The 19,764-nt window shown below is 36.8% G+C and overlaps 2 protein-coding genes across 7 annotated transcripts; both read right to left on the minus strand.

Annotated features, from left to right (window-relative positions):
* Positions 1-64: 64 nt before the first annotated feature.
* Positions 65-6,176, minus strand: fxyd7 (FXYD domain containing ion transport regulator 7). Its single transcript, XM_088014013.1, has 6 exons — positions 6,150-6,176; positions 4,851-4,986; positions 4,084-4,158; positions 3,939-3,975; positions 311-348; positions 65-210 (listed from the first exon to the last, which is right to left on the minus strand). Exons 1-6 carry the CDS (start codon positions 6,174-6,176, stop codon positions 191-193), a joined length of 333 nt encoding a protein of 110 aa, XP_087870139.1. The 3' UTR covers positions 65-190.
* Positions 6,177-6,440: 264 nt separating this feature from the next.
* On the minus strand, positions 6,441-19,668 carry fxyd6l (FXYD domain containing ion transport regulator 6 like). 6 transcript variants are annotated; one of them, XM_088013887.1, is made up of 9 exons: positions 18,775-19,668; positions 13,392-13,448; positions 13,239-13,265; positions 10,767-10,790; positions 10,548-10,571; positions 8,303-8,377; positions 6,909-6,945; positions 6,773-6,810; positions 6,441-6,704 (listed from the first exon to the last, which is right to left on the minus strand). In XM_088013887.1, the coding sequence occupies exons 2-8, from the start codon at positions 13,441-13,443 to the stop codon at positions 6,789-6,791; spliced, it is 261 nt and encodes an 86-aa protein (XP_087870013.1). In that variant the 5' UTR covers positions 13,444-13,448; positions 18,775-19,668; the 3' UTR covers positions 6,441-6,704; positions 6,773-6,788. The 6 variants fall into 6 exon arrangements, with proteins under 6 accessions (XP_087870013.1, XP_087870011.1, XP_087870008.1 ...); XM_088013885.1 differs by lacking the exon at positions 18,775-19,668 and adding an exon at positions 17,694-18,756; XM_088013882.1 differs by lacking the exon at positions 18,775-19,668 and adding an exon at positions 13,636-13,691.
* Positions 19,669-19,764: the final 96 nt, after the last annotated feature.

Below are 19,764 nucleotides of genomic sequence, written 5' to 3' on the forward strand. Positions count from 1 at the left end.
GAGAATTTTGCCTAAAGTAACCATAAGTACAGGGCTCAGATTAAGATGAGTCGGATGACCCGGTTTATTGACCGTCCGGATGTTGGAGGCATTCCATATTTTCGCCAAAAAGACATTACAAGAAAACGATGCGTTTGTCAGCAGGGGTCCTGTGACGGCACTCTCCCTTTGTAGGCATGTGCTACATTTTCTATACAGCTGGAGGAGGAACTGCAACAGAGAAAGAAATATGAGACGGCATGACAGTGAAGGAGCTCTTACTGTTGCACAAAGTGGCTGTAAGCGGTCCGGCTCAGTCAAAGTAACTCACCTTCTGTTTTTGGTATCTGGGTACCAGAAGTGCTGGAGCTGTTTTAAGAGACACACGGGAAAATAAGCACTTAATTATACATCAGATGTATTTTATTTCAATTAACCCCTTCACGCATAGAGGTCACTACAATAGATAGTGGTTTTAAAAGAAAAAAAGAAACACATTTGGGTGTGGGGCATGGTTGGACTCTATACGCTGCCACCTATTGGTCAATTAGTGCAATTTCAATCTGAGAGAAACTTGCTTTGCTACACCAAAAGTATGACACCTTTTACTTTGTAACACTTTATCAATATGAAAAGTATTGATAACTATTATGAGTGGGGGGTTTAAAAAATTTGTTAAATGTGTTAACTTTAAATTTCATGTTTTTTTAGGAAATGTCATCTAATATTTTTCCCATAAAAGAGGACATCATGTCTCGCTGCCTGTTTGTACCGTGTTTGTATTGCACTTGAAAATATTTGCACAATAAAGGCATATTATTTCTATTGGATCCTGCATCTTCAATATTTTTTGAAGATGAATTTAATGTTTGCAACGCTTCATGTGCAATATCTGAGTGCGTGCACACATTGACTCACACGTGTGGGTGGAAATGTGGGCGCTTGCCTGTGCGGTTGCTTCTCAGCATGTACAATCATGTGTTTGTTGCTTTTCTGTTTGTTGCTTCAACATTAGCCCACCAAAGACTATAGATCTAATTTAGCTTTATGCACAATCTGGCATGTCAATGATGAAAAAAGCAATATTTCAAATAATGAATCAGCAATGTTTTTTTTTTTGTTTAGTTTATTTTAGTCCAGATAACAAGGTTTTTGTTGTTCTTTGAGAAATATTTGTCATGGTCTGAAGTTGAGTTTCTTTTCATCACGCAGACCAGTAATAGAAAATGGTAAAATGTGATATTTTGGTATATTAGTTCAATAGTAATAGTTTTACTTTCCTCCCACAGAGCCTAAAACATGACTGCTATTGATCTCTCGACGTTTTCCTTAAACATGAATGTGTGGATAGTTGTTTGTCCTGTGTATCTCTGTTTTGCCCCCTGATGGACTAGTACCCTGCCTCCCACCCAATGGCTGCTGGAGATAGGTTAGAGATAAGTTGGGGCTTGTAAAAACAGACATAATCAATGAATAGATGAACGGATGTATAGTTTTCATTCGGTTTCAAAGAAACCTATTGTTCCTCTCAGTGAAAAGGTCTGAACAGCATGTTTTCTGAACAACAAAAGCTCTGAAACAACAAGTCAACTGCAATCACAGAGAAATGAAAAGTCCAGTGAGGTTATCATAACATGCATGAAAGGGTTAAATTACTAACTGTAAAACACACTTGTACACTGTGAAAACTGTGGCAACAACTTTGTCTTGAATTTGTCAAAGTCTGCACATTTTGAGAATTAGATCTAAAACTAGTTGGAGCCACAGGGTTCTGATTTGTGGTGCTTAAAAGTTTGTAAACGCTTTAGGGATTTTATTTTAAAATTATTCGATTTGAAAAAATTAGGTTTCACCTGGTTTCTAGAAACAGACTCAGTCTCAAAAAAGTTGATTTAAAAAAAAAAGACTAATGACTTTCACCTTGTAAGAATTATGAGTACAGATCTGTAAGTTTCACAACTTTAAGAGTTTTTCCTTTTTGCATAGCTGCCTTGTTCTTATTCAGAAAAACAAACAAAAAAACAAAACAAAAAAACTAAATGTAAAGGTTTTTATTAATTGTGACCAGGATAATGTTATTGAATAAACACAAAAGAAACAAATATCAAGATGATGTTGAGTTACTACGGAAGTAGATTGTTGCCAACCAGGAAACAAAAGGAAAAATAGAGCTAACTTATGTTATAACATGAAAGTTATGTTTTTCTAACAATAAACTCGTATGGTATCAGATTACAAAAATACACGTACTGTATTTATCAAGTTTTAACTGAAAAGAGATCAAATTTTTACAATGCAAATATTGCATTGTTTTAACATGATGATTATTGTACAGACATGGACATTAAATTGTATGAACAGTAAAGTTTTACATTACAACTTTACACCTTTTAGAACTTCATAGACATTATAACTTGACGTAGCTCTGATTTTCTTACACCCGGGTGACAGCTTTAGTCTTCAGTAGTTTCCGTTTCTCCGGTTTTTGTTTCTTTACAACATTTCTGTCAGAAACCTGACTTTCCTAGACATTACCTCATTTCTGTTTTGTTTTTTTTGCACCTCACAAACTCAAGTCTGGTTATTCTTCCCTAGGAGTTTACCGGTTTAATTCAGGACTTATTGTTTATTGAGGGGGAACAGTCCCAGTGAAGTGAAACATGCCTAAGTAAGTGACTTTTTCAACCATGTTTCATGGCTGGAATTTTTGTGCTGAAATGCATTATTCGTTTCTTCATAAAAAGTCACTTCTCGTTTCAACAAACTACAACATGTTTAGTTATAAAGTTACTGTATGTTACGGTCTTTTTTTTTTACATTGATCGCGTGCGGTGATCTCATAGTGATGTTTGTTGGTTGGTAAGTTCTGAGAAGGACAACTATAGTCCTAATGTGAAGTCCCAAAGCTGTCATCCAAAGGAATTAATTTGACCTTCAGATTAATTACCGCAGGGTATTAACACAAGCAGTTACTGTAAAACAAAACAAATTCAAAAGAAAAAAAATAAAATGTAACAATATAATATAATATAATATAATATAATATAATATAATATAATATAATATAATATAATATAATATAATATAATATTGTCACTTTCTTAAAATAGTGGCTTAAGTGATTTAAAAAAAAATCATCTTTTGGCGAAAACAGGTAGTGATTTTTTTAAATGAAAAAAAAAACAGCAGTATTTTATTCATATATATATATATATATATATATATATATATATATATATATATATATATATATATATATATATATATATATATATATATATATATATATATATATATATATATATATATACACGGGTTTCAAGTCTTTATATATATATAAAATCATTTCATACTACACCTGTTTGTCTCCTGTAAAACCTGTTTTTATTATATTTCTGTAAATGTGATTATTCTGCATCTTTGGCTTATAAAAACAGAAACCTTAAGAGTTTTCAAACTTTTAAGCACCGTGACCGTAGACCAAAATGCCAAGTCCTCGTCCTCCTGAAACAGCAGCTCTCGTCTTTATTCCTCTCTTGCCATTCAAGCGACATGCGATCAGCTGAGAGTAGATTTCCCACATTCACTACCAACACACAAGGAGTGTCTGCTTGAATGCATACATTTAAACAAATGCCTCTCAGGCCAAGCACTGAGATGGAAGGGTTAAGAAAGCATTAAAAATGTGTGTTTTCTTTTCCCTCTAATGGTTGTTTTATGAACTCACTGATGTGATGGAAGTGAATTTTTGGTTGAAGAAGGAGAAAACTCTTATGTTCAAGTGGCAGCCAGGAAGGGAGAGGGCAGAATTGAAAAAAAAAAAAAAAAATCTTTTTAAGTTGTATCAAGAACAGATTTTTAATTTTTTTTCCACCGCATATATTCGTAGTCAATTCAACATCATTCATACATACAACATGCACGGGCAGATCATTCGCTAAATCTAACTTAATTCTTACTTGGATGAAGATTTAAAGCATTTTGTGAATTTTTTGCCTGTTTGAGGAATGATAGATAAGTTACAGAAGTTTGATCTTTTGTACAGTTACTAAAGTCTCAGTATTATTGGCATATTTGAAAACATAAAATCAAATCTAAACTTACTCAGGGCTATTAAAATGCCAGAGACAAACATAATGACAGCAAGGATGACCCCTGTAGTCCTCAGTGTCTCATAATCTGCAGGGGATAAAATGACAAGTGACTTAAACAAGTAAAGCTATTAATGTTAAAAAAAAAAATACGATGCAAAGGATTGGATGACGATCATTTACCAAAAGCATTTAGGTCCAGTATATCACATGGATCATCTTCGATCTAAACTGTCCGATTGTAGCTCTGGATGTAGGTTTATGATGATTGTCTTGCTAGAAAGTGAATCTTTACCCAATTCCCAAATCATTTTTAGAAGCTAAACTGTTTTCTTCAAGAACTGCCTCTAACACAGAAGCCAAAAAAAAAAAAAAATCTGTTTTGTTGTCATTTGAGCACATCATGTCCTTGCAGGTCTTTCCTGCTCTGTGTTAATGCTCTTTTTGCCTGCTGCTTTTACCCAGATGACCATATCTTAGTAGGTTTGTACATTAAGACTGTATAAAAGCTGGGCTATTTTTTTCAAACCACGGCATGTCTTCCTGCCTGGTGTGTTCCTGGTTCCTCATGGTTGCTTTTTGTTCACTGATTTTCTATGACAAACCTCCAGTCTTGCTTAGAGGTTTCACACTTCAATTATACCTTCCCTTCTCTTGGTCTATTATGTAAAATACATGAAGTTTGTGGCTATAATGTGACAAAATGTAAAAAAAAAAAAAAAAAAAAAGAGTGGTGTGCATATTTTTGCAAGGTGGTGCTGCAACTGGATGAAATCTTACCATAATGAAAGTCACTTTGGTCTGGAAACACTGATTCTGTAAAAGAAAGACTCTCGTCATTTACAGATCCACAACCGCTGATTTCAGCAGAACAGTTTAAGGTTGTGTTGAAACTGAGCGAGGTCTTCTGCTGTTCCTATGTCTGCAGACTTGGCTTCAACACACTTTGGGAGCTTTTTTTTTTCTTGCCCTACACAGAACGGCACTCAATGCAGCATCTTCGCTCAGCAGAAGAAAAAAAAGGGTTACAAGCCAGCAGCAGCAGCAGCAGCAGCAGAGACAAGAATATGGGATAGGAGGGTGTAAGAGCTTCAACAGAAACAAGCAGTTATGTCATTTTCAACAATTGCTAATTATTTCTTTTGCTGCCAGAATTCATGAAACGCAAAAGTGTTAGAGCCTGGAGATGCTGCCAATAATACGGTTTTATTGAGCTCTCAGTCCCAAGTGTAACACCACAGCTTTCCCCACTGCTGTGAAACTGTTCTGATTTAGCAGAAGTGCTAAAAACTGACCTTCTCAGTTTGGTAGTTTACTCAGGAACTTCCCTCATCGTGACACTGATCCATGCATCATTACTTTAACAAGCTTCCATTACTTCAGTAACAGTCAAACATAAAGACAGGGATCAAACAAACTAAAATTACATTGTTTTTTTCTTCTCCTTTAGATCCAAAAATAACTTTACGAGCACTAAATGGTCACAGACAGAAGTAAAGAGAACAAACCCGCGGTGGCCATGGCTGCGATGCAAAGATGCCGAAGAGCTCTGGCGCCTTCTGGAAATTTAGCAAGTTGCTGGGTTGCAGTTACAGCCTGGATAGGGATGGAGGAACTGGGCAGTGCAGCAGGCAGAACATCTTACTGCGACTGCATTGTACAAGCTCAGCAGGCGTCCCTCTGGTGGTGATCATGAAAAACTGCATCCATTCTTCGCATCTACTGGTGCAATCGAGGGGCAATCCCAATATTGATGAAGCACACGGGCTGCAGATTAAAGGAGATGGTGGCCCAGCCCGGAAAAAAAAAAAAAAAATGGATATAACAAAGAGACAATATCCAACTACTATGGAGCGTAAAGTCTTATTTTGTGAGCATTTTTTTTAATTTATGGGAAAAAAATTTTGAATAAATGGCATATTTTGTTTTGAGAAAATCTGAATAATTGCATCTACTTTCCAGCTATTAATGTCCAGAGAGATGAGTTTGCATGCAGTGAATGCAGCCCATCCCATGTTCTCTGTTGCAGTGTTGGGGGAATACACCCTTATGCAGTGTTTCCTCTTACAGCAGCTCTACCAGCACACTAGAGCGTAAAGCTGCCATTTAGCAGCTTGAAAACCAAAGAAGGGTGCAATGTAGTTCTTAAAGAAAATCTTTCTGAATGCTGCATAATGCAGTGAGTCCTCCCACACTGCTGGTAGTTACAACTGCATGTGTAACTGAATGGTGTGCAGCGTCAGCAGAAACATGAGCGCAGCACACCAGATGGCCGCACTCGCAGTTCTACAACCACACTGGTAAGAAAGAAAAGATATATATGTGTGTGTGTATATATATATATATAGGACGAAATAAATCAAAGCAAACTTTTTTTCTTCAAACATTTGCTTTATTATCTAGCATCTGTTTGAAAATCAGAAAGATAAAAATGAAAGTCACTACTCCTACTGTATAAAGATAAAACATCATCTAGTGACAGTTATCGATGATAAAAACATAAAAAAGGAGGGAAAAAAAGAAAGAAACAACTGGATTATGTAATCTAAACAGGCTCAATGCTGTCCTCTTCAAAGGATCGTTCTCTGCCGTCTTCGCGGTATTTGCTGCCATCTAGTGGCGCCAGTAGGCAAACTGCAGACGCAAAGACATCAACTGAGTCAGGTCATAACAGTAAACATTAAATAAAATGTTAAATATACCTTTCTGGTTAGCTGATTAAACTTCTGGATTCCTGGGCCTAAAGGAAACACAGATAGGTATTTGTGTAAAAACAACATTTGTACCTTTCTAATATAAGAACAAAAGCACATCTTTGACTTATTTTGTGTAATTCACCTTGGCTTGTCACTCTTTGAACAGGTACACTTTCGAGCTGTTAAAAAAAAAAAAAACCATGGATAGATTATTAAATATTCAATATAACATTTAAATTTAGAGTGCTGTTATGAAAATTTGACATTGCACCACCATTTATGAAAAGAACTGGATAAAACTACGAATAAAACAACTCAGGATGTTCTGGGCAGCAAGTGAGGGATGCATTCCAGCTTTATTCACTGCATTCTTTTAAATTATTATTATTTCAGAATATCCCCCGACTTCTACTCCTGGAAACCAACTCATTTAAATAAATTATATCAATTCTGATATGAGGAGTTGCCAAAAACACAGCCAAACTCATACCAGAAGAATGTTACTGACATTTTTGGTTGGAGTGCAATGTTCTATCCGTGTGAACATGTTTGCTCACATGAATAGTTTGGATTCTTGCTGAAACCCAAGCTTTCAGCAAGAACCACCACTGCTGCAAGCAAATGGGAAATGAAGAGGGAAATTTTTAATTTTCCCTTATATGATTCAAACTGTCATTTTTTTTTTGTTCAATTTAAATATTTAGACAGTAAATATTCCTTGATGAGTGCATCTTTTAATTCTGTTTATGCTTCCCTTCCTTTACTTGCCCCTGGCTCATGTAATGTAATCTGATGACACACTGCCTAAAAAGCTCTTTAAATTAAAATGAGATCAAACAGACTTTCTTCAATTTAACAGGAATTTATATAGAAAATAAATCAAGCTTTAGCACCCTGAAAGATGAATCTTAAACAGCTATTTTGTGTCAGGAATAAGATTAAAGTAGCATCCGTTTACCGATAAAAAAAGGCATAAACATTGCATTATTTCTTCCATTGAGCTGCTACACATATGTAAATCTCATTAAAGCTTATAATACTACCAAAAAAAAAAGATATGAGCATAAAGATATATTGGTCTTGATTAACATATAAAGGCAGATTAAATTAGTATTTGATGTTTCATAGGCATCTGTAGATACTGAAATTTTATTCTACCTTCCGAAAGTTTCCATAAGCCGGCTTTCTGTAAGAAATGTCTGAAACTCACTTTAGTCCCTGTAAACACACAGAGGACGTGCTGCAGGGAGGTCGAGTCTCACTCAATTATTTATTGCTTAGTTATGGTTTCACATCTTTAACTGGCAGAAGCAGCAGGATGAGCTGGCAGGTTGGAGCAGGAATTTTGAGACGACGCCATGAGTAAAAGAGAGGGACGAGCTATGATGGCCGAAATGCTGCGACTGGCTGATACTTTCCAACGCGCACTTTCCAAGAAGTGTGCGTGAACCTCTGAGCCCCGGAAAAGGAGTCTGCGTGCTTTGTAGCATAATTTCAGCTTGACGTCTTACATCTGTCGCAAACTTGTATACTTACTGGCGACGAGGAAAATGCCCAGCAGGAACAGAGCGATAGCAAAAACCAGGCCGCCGATTCTCAGAGATTCATAATCTGAAATAAAAAAAAATAAATAAATCAAATAAAAATTGTTGGAGAGATGCCTGCAAAGCTGAAAGGAGACATCCAGACGTTTTTCTCCTAAGGACATTAAAAAATTGATATCTTGAGGCATTTTCTGAGGCTTCCGAATGAAATTTTAATTGAAAAGTACTGCAGAGGTAATTTGCTATCTCTCATAATGGTTTTGATGGGATGCCAAAAAAAAAAAAAAAAAAAATCAGAAAAGCTGCAGACAGCAGATCTGTAAACAAATTTCAAGGTTGGTGTCAAGTCTTGACTTTAAAAACATTTGCAATCTCGTTTAGTTTGTTTTGCAACAGTTCTCTGGAAGAAGAGCAGAAAAACTTTCCCACGCATGCAAAGCCACCGATAGTAAAAACACTGGAAGAAAATATTCTTCTCAAAGCAAGTTTAAAAAAATATATCTATCTTTAAAAATGTATAAGTAAAAAAAGAAAAGAAAAAAACTACCATTAGAGCTAGTACTTTTAATCAATAGTGAATAAATACTGACTTAAAACAAGCTTGTACATATTACAACTTACTTGTAGGCCAGTTTTGTCTTATTTAAAGTGCACTAAGATTTTGTGTTTTTGCAGTGGATAACTTCTGCTCAGGAATGTGCAAGGCAAGCTTTGGAAAATTAAAACATTTTCTCATCCCAGGTCAGATTACAGTGGTCAATAAAACTGAACTCGGAAAATAATCAAAGTGTAAAAAGAAATAAGGTATTTAAATTGATTTTTTTTTTTTTTTATCTACTCAGTGATTTTGAACATGTTTGGTTTGTGACCTTTAAAAAACAAGCATCATCTCGCTCCTGTATGTCGCAGGGGAAACGAGGGAAAAACCCAAAAGAAAGCTGTAAATATCTTGCATTTATCTCGGGACTCTTCTGTGGTTATCTCACAGCTGGGATGACAAACTGCCGAGGGATTTGATGCTCTTAAAAGATCAAGGAGAGGAGGGACAAGGATAAGAACGTTCTCAGATGCTTAGCTGCAACTAAGAAACACTCTGCATGCTTGCAGTAACTCCGTTGCGTAACAAAGAATAACAACAAAGTAGAAGATTAGCTCCACAATGCGGCATGTTAAAACTGCAAAAAGACTTCGTGTTCCTCTAAGTAACAAGTACCAAAGTGAGAACATGAATACATTTCGTACATTCAGTTTGTGAGGTGGCCTTCAAGACAACAAAAATATCTGAAAAAGGCATGCAGATTTATCTTTAGAACTCGGTTCTGTGACATTCAGTCATAACTCTTAAAATTTGCAATCAGTTCAAATTTAGACCCACCGAGAAATGTATAATGAGAACACATCCAATGGCTGGCCGGAAAAAAAAAAAAAAAAAAATCAAAGTGTTAGGAGTTGATGACTCGACTGAAATTCCTTCCAGCTTATCAGGAGTTAACAGAAATCTTTACCTGTCTGTCTTTACATGTCTGGAGCTCGTCAGATACAGAGAGCAAAGGTTTGCATAGTTTTAAAGGCCTCTGTGTTCAATAAAAACAAATCAGCAGAGGTATTTTTAACTGGCCTTCCATGTCTAGCTTTTGGAAAATTCAACAATATGAAGTCAGTTATGCAGGTGTTTAAAATCTTAGTTTAGGTCAAAATTTCTAGGCATTATTCTACAGTTTATTCAACATCTGCTATTTGTTGACATCAACAGCTAGCTATTTTTATTTTTTTTTTGTAAAACAAAACATTTTTCCATTTGTAGATGAATCTTGTGTTATTTATTTCCAATATTCTTTCCAGTAGACTCTAAACCCAGACTTATTGAAAAAAACAAAACAAAATGCAAACAACTTTTAGGCACTGTAGCTCATGCAACTCACTGATTTTTTTCTTTTTTTTTTTATCTAACCTCAAACATAAACAGAACGTAAAATGCTGGACCATCAGTTTGGTCAAAACACAAAAAAAAATTAAAACAGCTGGGATTTTCTTGTGCAGTATACACTGTGGCTGTTTTACTATTAAAATCAGCAGACAGGATGTCAAGTGCTTCTTTTGGCTCCGCTGCAAAAACTCGCTGCAAAAAGGTGAAAGTTTTCCATCACCTCTGGAAAAACTCATCTCGACTTCCCAGATGTTTCCTGAGCAGCGGGGTCGACTGTTTAAAGGAGAACCTTTGCGTGCTCAGCACTCACCGTAATGAAAAGCGCTGTCGAAGTCTGGAAGGAGAAAAGACCAAAAGACAGAGAGGTAATGAATGAGAGGCAGATGTAACCAGTGACACACTTCAGACTTTTCTCATGAGACGACGGATTTGCCGTCGTTTCAGTCCTTCGGTTGCTCACACTCCTGACTTAAATGGCAGCAAATTGTTAATTTTACTATTTTATGCTTTTCTCTTTAGCTGTCCTCACCTTTCTCGTCGTCTGCTGCTGAGACTGTAAAAGAGAAAAGAACGTTTCAGGTGGTGGTTCAAGTACCTGTCAGCAAACTGCAAAAGTGACAATAGCTGAGTACGCTTCACAAGGTACACCCCGTAAAATTAATAGTTGCTTTTTTTTTTTTACAAAATTCAACAGTTTTATAAGGAATTTATGAGACAGATCAATGCAAAGTGGAGCATAAATCTTAACTATAAGACATTTTGTTGTGCAGTTCTGTTCCCTCGGATACCCCTAGACATGTTGAAGGGCAACAAACTTTATCCAAAGGTAATCTAATTAGTAACAATATCCAATTATAGCATAATGAAGCAACCAGTAGGACAAAGGTTACTCTGGAGGAGATGCAGAAATCCACAATTCAGAGACGTTCTGTGGATGTGACACCAGTTAGTCGTCCACCTCACAAATGTGGCCTTTATGCTGTCCAGCCCTCTTTATGGAAGAGGAGAAAATGTAACTGCAATTTGACTGCTGAAGGTTCAGCAATTGTTCAAAGAAGGCCAGCAGATGCTTCAATTCAAATGTGGGAGAAGGAAAGAAGGCGTCGCGATCAAATGAGACAAATAATTTTGACTCAATGCAAACGTTACGTAAGGCAGGAAACTAAAACACAATGTATAATGCTGAACACTCCGCCCCGACCACTAAACATGGTGCCGGCAGCGTTATGCTGCACCTGCTTTACTTCAGCAGGGCAAAGGAAGCTGATAAACAAAGAAAGGCACATGTAGGAGCTACATGTGGAGATGGGAGTTATTACAAAACAATCAACTCTTTAAACAGTCATCCATTAAAAAAGGGGATCAGCATGCAGCAACATTTGTAAAATTCGGTAACACTTTATTTGAAGGGGGTTGAATAAGACTGTCATGACACTTTCATTAACATGACATAACACCTGTCATGAACATGAATAAGCCTTCATGAATATTTATGACTGTTGTCATAAAGTGTCATTCGGTAAATTATGACACTTTTAATACAAAGTTGACATTATTCAAAATGTCTTTGTTATGACAACTTGACATTAACCAAGAAATCATTACTGTTTAAACTTTACCTTTAATAACATAAAGTTACCTAATTTTTAAAGTGCAATCATTAATTCTTTTATAACAAATTTATATCAGTAGTGATTTCTTGGTTAATGTCAAGTTGTCATAACAAAGACATTTTGAATAATGTCAACTTTGTATTAAAAGTGTCATAATTTACCGAATGACGCTTTATGACAACAGTCATAAATATTCATGAAGGCTTATTCATGTTCATGACAGGTGTTATGTCATGTTTATGACAGTGTCATGTCAGTCTTATTCACCCCCTTCAAATAAAGTGTTACCTAAAATTCTAATAAAATTGGTTTACCTCAAGTATATTTTTGTTTTATTGCCCTGTTGTCTGTACTAGTACACGTCTCTCTTGCCTAGCCTCCTCATGGAAATCAAGACTTGCCTGGAGCCCAAACTGTGAAATTTTGACAAAAAGCAAACTTAACTTGTTAAATCCCAATTCCTACCTTAAGTTTAGTGGCCCAACCGGAAACATGCAGGGTTACTAAGCAACCAGCTTAGGTTTATGTCAGACACAAAGCAGGCGTTGCGTGAACGTTAACATTTAGACAGGAGCCAGATGGAAGAAGAGATGTCAGATGTTTAGACCATCTGACATTTTACATCATCACTTAATGCAAAGTTGTTATAACTAATATCATCAGACACTGTAAATCATATTAAAACTAAGTCCTAGGGTACAATTGCGATTGGATATAGTGTACTACAAAACCTAACAATTAATCTATCCGCTCCAAAATAAATTTTTACTTTAGAGTAGATTGCACTGACTTACATGCATTTCATAAAAAAAAAAATAAAAAAAACACTGCAACCTGTTTACTGAGGAGGAAGTTGTCCTGAAATTACCTCTGACCTCATTCTTAGACAAAATAAATGTAAACTGTTGGTATTTTTCTCTGAGGTGAAAAACATGTTTTGCTTCTCGACAAGCTTTAAAAAGTGACCTGCAGTCAGACACGAGACCGAATAAAAAAAAAAAAAAAAAAAAGAAAAAGCCCAACAACAACAACAACAAAAAAATCAGTGTAGGCAAATCTGCTTAGCATCAGACCCTGCTGATGGTATGTGGAGCGCCGAGGGAAACAAGTCAGAGACCGAGATTTGTATTTGTAACAGTGGCAGCACTGGATGATTGATTATTCAAACTGCAGAAACAAAAACCCTTTTCTGGGAGAAAACCGCAGGCATAAAGCAAACTCTCCAGACAAATAAAAATAAAATAAACAAACTGAAAAGAGGGATGAAAAATGATTTACTGCAATTCAAACAAGTGGTGCTGTTCACAAAAAGCCAGCCGACAAAACAAGACGAGGGAGTAAAGGCCATGCAATTTCAGGGAGAGGCCACTCTGATGCAGGAAACTTACCAAACACCTCCCTGCCAAACGCTGACCCTGTCATACACACACATCAGGAACTTAAAACACCAACTACAGCAACGTGCCGGCGAACAGTACGCTTGCACATTGGGGTTCGTAAGGGTCCGGACCCCAAAGCAATTATAGAAAATTCATTCTCACCGAGTGCAGGAGCCAGCCAAGAGCTGAACGCCACCACAAATACAAGATCCATCGTACCTGTTTGAATGAAAGTAGAGGAACAAGTCAGGATTAAGGAGTCAGGTGAGGTTTATTTTTACGTAGAGTTAGCTGATATTCTCTAGAAAGTTAAGCAATGACATGTTGCTCATAAGTTAGGTTTTCACCAAAGACAGAATGTTGTGTTCATGACTGACTTCACATCTGTCTTATTTGAATTTCATACCAATGTAAAGGAGCACACAATCGGAAGTGGAAGGAAGAGGACATATAGTTTTCATCCCCCCTGGCTCTGATGCCCCTGAATAAAATCCAAATAAAATTGCCTTCATAAGTAACCCAATTGGTGAGAAGAGTCCACTTGTATAAATACAGCTGTTCAGTTGAGATCTAAGTGGTTTGTAGGTTAACATCAGTGGTCAAACAGCATCATAAAGACCAAGGAACACAGCAGGCAGATCAGGGACATGACTGTGCATAAAAATCAGGGATAGGTTATAAAATAATAAAATCAGGGATAGGTTATAAAATAATAAAATCAGGGATAGGTTATAAAATAATAAAATCAGGGATAGGTTATAAAATATGGCACAACTGCAAATTAGGGCTGCATGATATTAGCAAAACAATGTAATTGCGACACAGTTGCTGAAAACTGCTTGAGAAATATTTGACACCAACTTGACCTTCAAAAGAAGAGGAAAGCCATTGTTAAGAGAAATCTATAAGAAGTTCTGTTAGTTTGTCACAAGCCAAATGCGAGACGCAGCGCCCTGAATAACAAGCTGCTCTGGTCAGATGACACCGAAATTGGTTGTTTTGACCTCCGAGCAGAACGCTATGCTAACGCTAACACTAACGCTGCACGTCACCCTGGTCACACTATCCCTACAACGAAACATGATGGTGGCATCATGATGCCGTGGGTGAGGGTTTTCTTAAGGGAAGCTTTTTAAAGCTCCAGGGAAGACGGTTGGTACAGGCAAGTCCTGAAAGAAAACCTGTTAGAGGCTTCACCTTTCCAACAGGAGCCTGACCCTAAACATACATGCAGAGATAGTCTTGGATGATTTAAATCAATGCATATTCACATGTTAAAATGGGTAGGTAAAAGTCCAGATGTATTAACAATTTGTGGCAAGACTTGGAAAATGAATGTTTTTTTCCAAATCTGCAAAACTGACTTTGGGGGTGTAACTGCACCAAAATGTGGTTCCATGGATCTTTTTCTTGTTTTTTTTATTTATTTTTTTACACTTATAAAATGCTTTTAGTTGTCTTATTGCATCCCATTACATTAACGTTTGTGACTAAAAGGGTATGTTGTCTGCCACTGTAATGTGACTTGACAGACTTTCACTGGATCTTTGTGACATTCTCAGGGTTGAGTCACTCAGAAGTATAATGTTACACAACATAAAATCATACCCTTATGAAGACTAAAGTAAACTCAGTTACATGAGTAGGCCTCACCCATTCGATGATTTAATTCCTTACAGGAACGTAATGCTCCATCTTTGTAGACACAACATAGCAGGATCTGTGCCTTCATAATTTGTTTTCCAGGCTGAGTAGGAGAAGAGTATCTATTTTTGGCCCTGCATCTCAGAACATCTTCTTGGCAGCAGAGGGGTGCAACGAAGAGAGGTGTAAAGTTGCACTCGATATTTGGCTAGTGGGTTTCGCAGGGTCATCACCATGAGTGGGGGGTAACGGGGGTGCTATTTTTCAATCTATATATTATCTAGAACATTCCTTTGGGATTCTCTTACACCCTTAAGATTACAAGGAACCGGACAACCTCTTGCAATTGGACACACGAGCCGAAGAAGGCTCTCCTTTAGGAGATCACACACCGTCTGCGATTTTGCCTGCTCCTCAGACCGATTATGCCAGTGTGGTCCCGAGTCGTGGCAACACAAATGCAACACAGGTAGATATAACTTAGCCGTGCGGTTGAGCCATGAAATTAAACGTTTTGCATTGGGGGGATCAAAGCGGAGCCAGTGCTTCCCTCCTTGGCCCTGAGCACTGCTGGGGATTCATGCACAACCAACGCGGGGGTGTGAACATCGTGCTGCAGTCAGAGAGAAAAATGAACGCTTCAAGCCCCGGGAACAGGATTAAGTACAAAGACCTGCCAATCAGGTTTAATCAAACAAACACACAACGAGCTATTCGAACAAGAGGCAATCCAATAATCTTGTTTGTTAGCCCTCTGAGTTATATAAAAGGAAATAATGGGGAGACAGTAAAAAAAAACATATAAAGCAGCACTTTAAGTGAAATGAAGTGGATTATAATAAACTGGAGTTTACACAGTCATTTAGCAGGTAAAAAAAAGATAGTTTGGTTCAGATTGCTTTTGTTAACATATCAGTTTTAAGCTATTTTACAACAAGTATGACTTTGTGAATACCAACATTTTCAAGTACTGACCTAAGAGATCACTTGTTGTTTTTTTCACAAAAACATTCAAGAAGAAAAAGAAAACTATAAATCTTTTCCATTGGCATATTTTGTTGATGGATTTAGGTTTGGACTTTAAAGTCACCTAAAGTTGAAATTTCAAGTGGGGATGTTTCTCAGCATCCCAAATCTCGAAATCCAACATGGCTGCTGGAAATGTTTCTAAAGTAATAACCTCTTCTATCTACTCGTCTAATGGTATTCTTTCTCTTCAATCTTAATTGATTAATTGGTAGTCAGCTATCGCTGAGAATGGCAATTAGATTACATGCCACTAGTTATGTGATTAGAACATTGTTCATTTGGATCACTCCAAGAAACTCGAGCAAAATAACTAGTAGCTCACTCCAACTGAGAGTCTGAGGATTTTGGCATCGTAACAGTAGGATAAATGATGTGTGTTTTGTTTTGCTCCTGCATGAATAATCATTTCAGGATTTTAATATGTTTCAAAATGTTCTAAATCTGTTCTGGTGTGAGTTAAACAATGAACATCAGAACTGGATTGAATCATGCAGATTTTTTTTTTTTTTTTACAATTTCCTGACCAATAGTCACTTTAGACAGCTTTAACCACTGACCCACTTTATCAGACTTTCACAAAGTCAAAATTCCAAGAGGGAAAATCTAAAGTTTGATACTCACATTTTCTTTGAGTTCTATCAGATGCAACTTTTGCTTGCAACTTATTATGTTAGGCCTACTATCAGCAAGTCTACATCTGCTGTCAATCAACTGGTGGTTATGCAACAAGCTGGGCTGCCCAGTGAAGAACAGCTAAATAGTGTAGAAGAAACATGACCTAGAATTGTTTTGAATTGTGCTTGTTCAAGCAATGGTTATGTCTTGTTCTTTGAATTTAAATTAAGTTACGCTACACTCAATTAGTCTCAGAAGTTGTAGCTAAGATCTAGGAATGACGTAACACCTGATGATAGCATATTCTACTTGCAAGTAAAAAAAAAAAAAAAAAAGAGTTGCAGTACTAACGGCGCATTCTCTTTGCACTTGAAATTGAACTTCTCGAGTTTCTAGCTGAAACAAGAATGACCCTGAAGTCAGAACTCTAGATGGAAAAAGTTAAAGCTTGCAGAAAAATTTATTACCAAAATATAGCAAATCTGTCTCCAACATCCAAGAAAAGTTCTCAAATCAGATATCACATCATGCCAGGCACTGCTTTTTAAGACAACTTGACTGTATCAAAAATTATATTAGCAAGAAAACTCACCAAAAATGCTCATTTCTTTATACTTCAAAAACAAATGGAACATGTAAGAAAGACTATCCTACAGCACTGTGCCACTTATTAATGAGATAAAGGATATATATACAAAGTACCCAGATCCGGCTCCAAGGGGGCAATGGCTTATCTTGGGGGCACAGTAGACAGAACTTTAATGTAGTATAAATATATGTTTATGTAACCTTTCAAATAACATAACCATGTTAATTAACACGAAAACAATGACAATGACATGTAGAAAAGACTGAGAAATTATGCTAAAATTCACATAAACATTAGCTCAAATGCATTGCAGAAATCTAAAAATGTTTCCAATCTCTTTTATTTAACTGAAAAATCAATCTACTCAAGTATGAGTAGTTCAAAATACTCTGTAAAAAGCATAGGGAAGTAAAACTATTCACATAAGAGCTTTATTTTTTCTCTCTCTCTTTTTCAAAAAAATTGCTCAAGTAAATGTAACCAGAAATACAGACCTCTGAACACAGACAAACAAATTAGCTTGTCGTTAACAAGCTTGATGTACTGGCATAACTAGTCATTATTTAGCATACAACATTACAACTTACTCCGCTTGCTTAGAAAAAACTGTGCACATGTTTCTTCGTATGACTTTAACACACACAGAGATGTGCAGCTCTGCGCAGTGGCGGGTTTCCATCGTTGGACCAGGTGTAAAATCGGCGTGGGCATCTTCACATTTATGTTGCGTACAAAGGCGGCTCGGAAAAACAAGTTAGGACATGTTCACAACGAATTAAACGATTGTTATCGGGGACAGAGGGCACAATTACAAACTTTTATACAGTGCAATTGAATGTTGCACTGTATACTGTATTATATTGTCTTAAGCCGAGCTAGGAAAAATACAAAGTATGTAGCTGTTTTATTCTTTGAATAATTACCGCATGCTCTTGCTGTAATTCGAAAGTTATTGTATTGCTCCTTCTATTAACCAACCCTCCTGCAATAAAAATAATTTGTTTCACGAGTTTAATCTTCTCTTGACATCGCTCATGCTCCAGCTTTGTGCTAAAAAAACCCCCCAAAAAACTGGAACCTGAATCCATCACTTAAATTTAGACCCATTTCCTGCCTAATATCAGACAGTGAACAGTGGTCCCCTTTTTCAGGTTTGCGTCGTTATCGTTTACTACCGCGATACTTTGCCTGAGAAGAGATTTCCCCCAGCACCTTCGAAAGTAAACTAAACTTGCGGTGTGTAAGCATGAGGGCAAGCTCCATTAAAGCCGAGAAATTACTGCGCTTGACATAAAAGTTCTGCAAAATATGAGAAAGTATAAGTTTTGGACCTAAAATCACACAGGAAATTGCGAACAGATGTATCAAACACGACCATGTGAACTTGTGACCGAATCCCATATCTCATAGTAGTTAGACAGGGTTATATTTACACAGAGGAGGTTTTTCTAGTTGGGGGATGGAAGTTGCGACCTGGTGATTTAAGAAAAAAAAAAAAAAAAAAAAGAAAACTCAAAACTAGGACATCTCATAAATAAGGCTGCTGTTAAGGAAAAGGTGTGTTTTTAATTTTTCTTGTCAGCTTACAGCAGAATCAATTGGACTGCAAGTTAAATGCAAATGAATCAGTTAAAATTTTCACAAATCTGTTCCATAAAATCCGCTTACCGTGCACCGGCCGCTTGCAACTGTGAGATCCTCAGTAAATCAAACTTCCCAAGAAAGTTTCCCACTCAGTTGTTGCTTGAGCCAAGATAACCAAATATATATAAAACCTAGCTAATGAAAAAGAAAAAAAAAATCACTACCTTATAATTAATGACTCTACTGCATTTCTACATGTGTAAGTCTGGGCTCTTCTGCACAACTTAGTCAAGATCTGTTCTGTCTTGGTTTTTGTCTCAGGAATGAAGTAGAGGAGGGGGCGGGGTGCCACTGAAGTTACTCCCAAAAATTACCCTGAGCTGCCCTGCGCTGTTAAAAAACCCCAGCCACAGCTACATACCACTCTGTTCCTGTGCTGTACATGTATTTCTATTTGCTGGAAAACAAAAATTTGTTGCCTGCAGGGATATTAAAATATAACGTCATAATGAGCTGTGATCATTCTCTCTGCTCCCTATAGGCAAATTTAAGAGACCTTAAGCAGAGTAGAACAGTGAGCTTGTTGTACTGTGGAGTAATTTACTGGCTCTGGGGGAGAAGCTTGGTGCTGTGAAGGCAAAGCATAAACAGCGAAGTGCTTTCAGGGCCATAGCAGTCTGTCACAGGGGCAGTATGAAAACAGTCCTCGTAAGGTTGCTTCTTCTGCAAACAACCTAAAAAAAATAAAAAAATAAAAAAACAGAAAAGAAAAAACTGATAGATTCTTTTCCAAGTGAGCAAAAACAAAGCTGATCCAAACTGGAAACAGGCCTTTGCCTCATTATGGTTGGTCAGCAGAACATCCCATAGTTTGTATTTGTTCCCAGATTCCCTCTTTCTACAAGGGCCTTGTGTTTTATTATGTGTTGGTGATGGAATTTCTCTCTCCTGATATGCCAACTGCAGCAGAGGCCACAGACACAAAAAAAGCTTTTGCAAAGTATTCATACTCCTTGGACTTCTTTAAATTTCACCACCTTACCACCATGAACCTCCACCATAATTTTTTGAAGT

This window comes from Poecilia mexicana, unplaced genomic scaffold (assembly GCF_051168715.1).
Source record: "Poecilia mexicana isolate PSO_F unplaced genomic scaffold, ASM5116871v1 scaffold_16, whole genome shotgun sequence".
Taxonomy (NCBI): domain Eukaryota; kingdom Metazoa; phylum Chordata; class Actinopteri; order Cyprinodontiformes; family Poeciliidae; genus Poecilia; species Poecilia mexicana.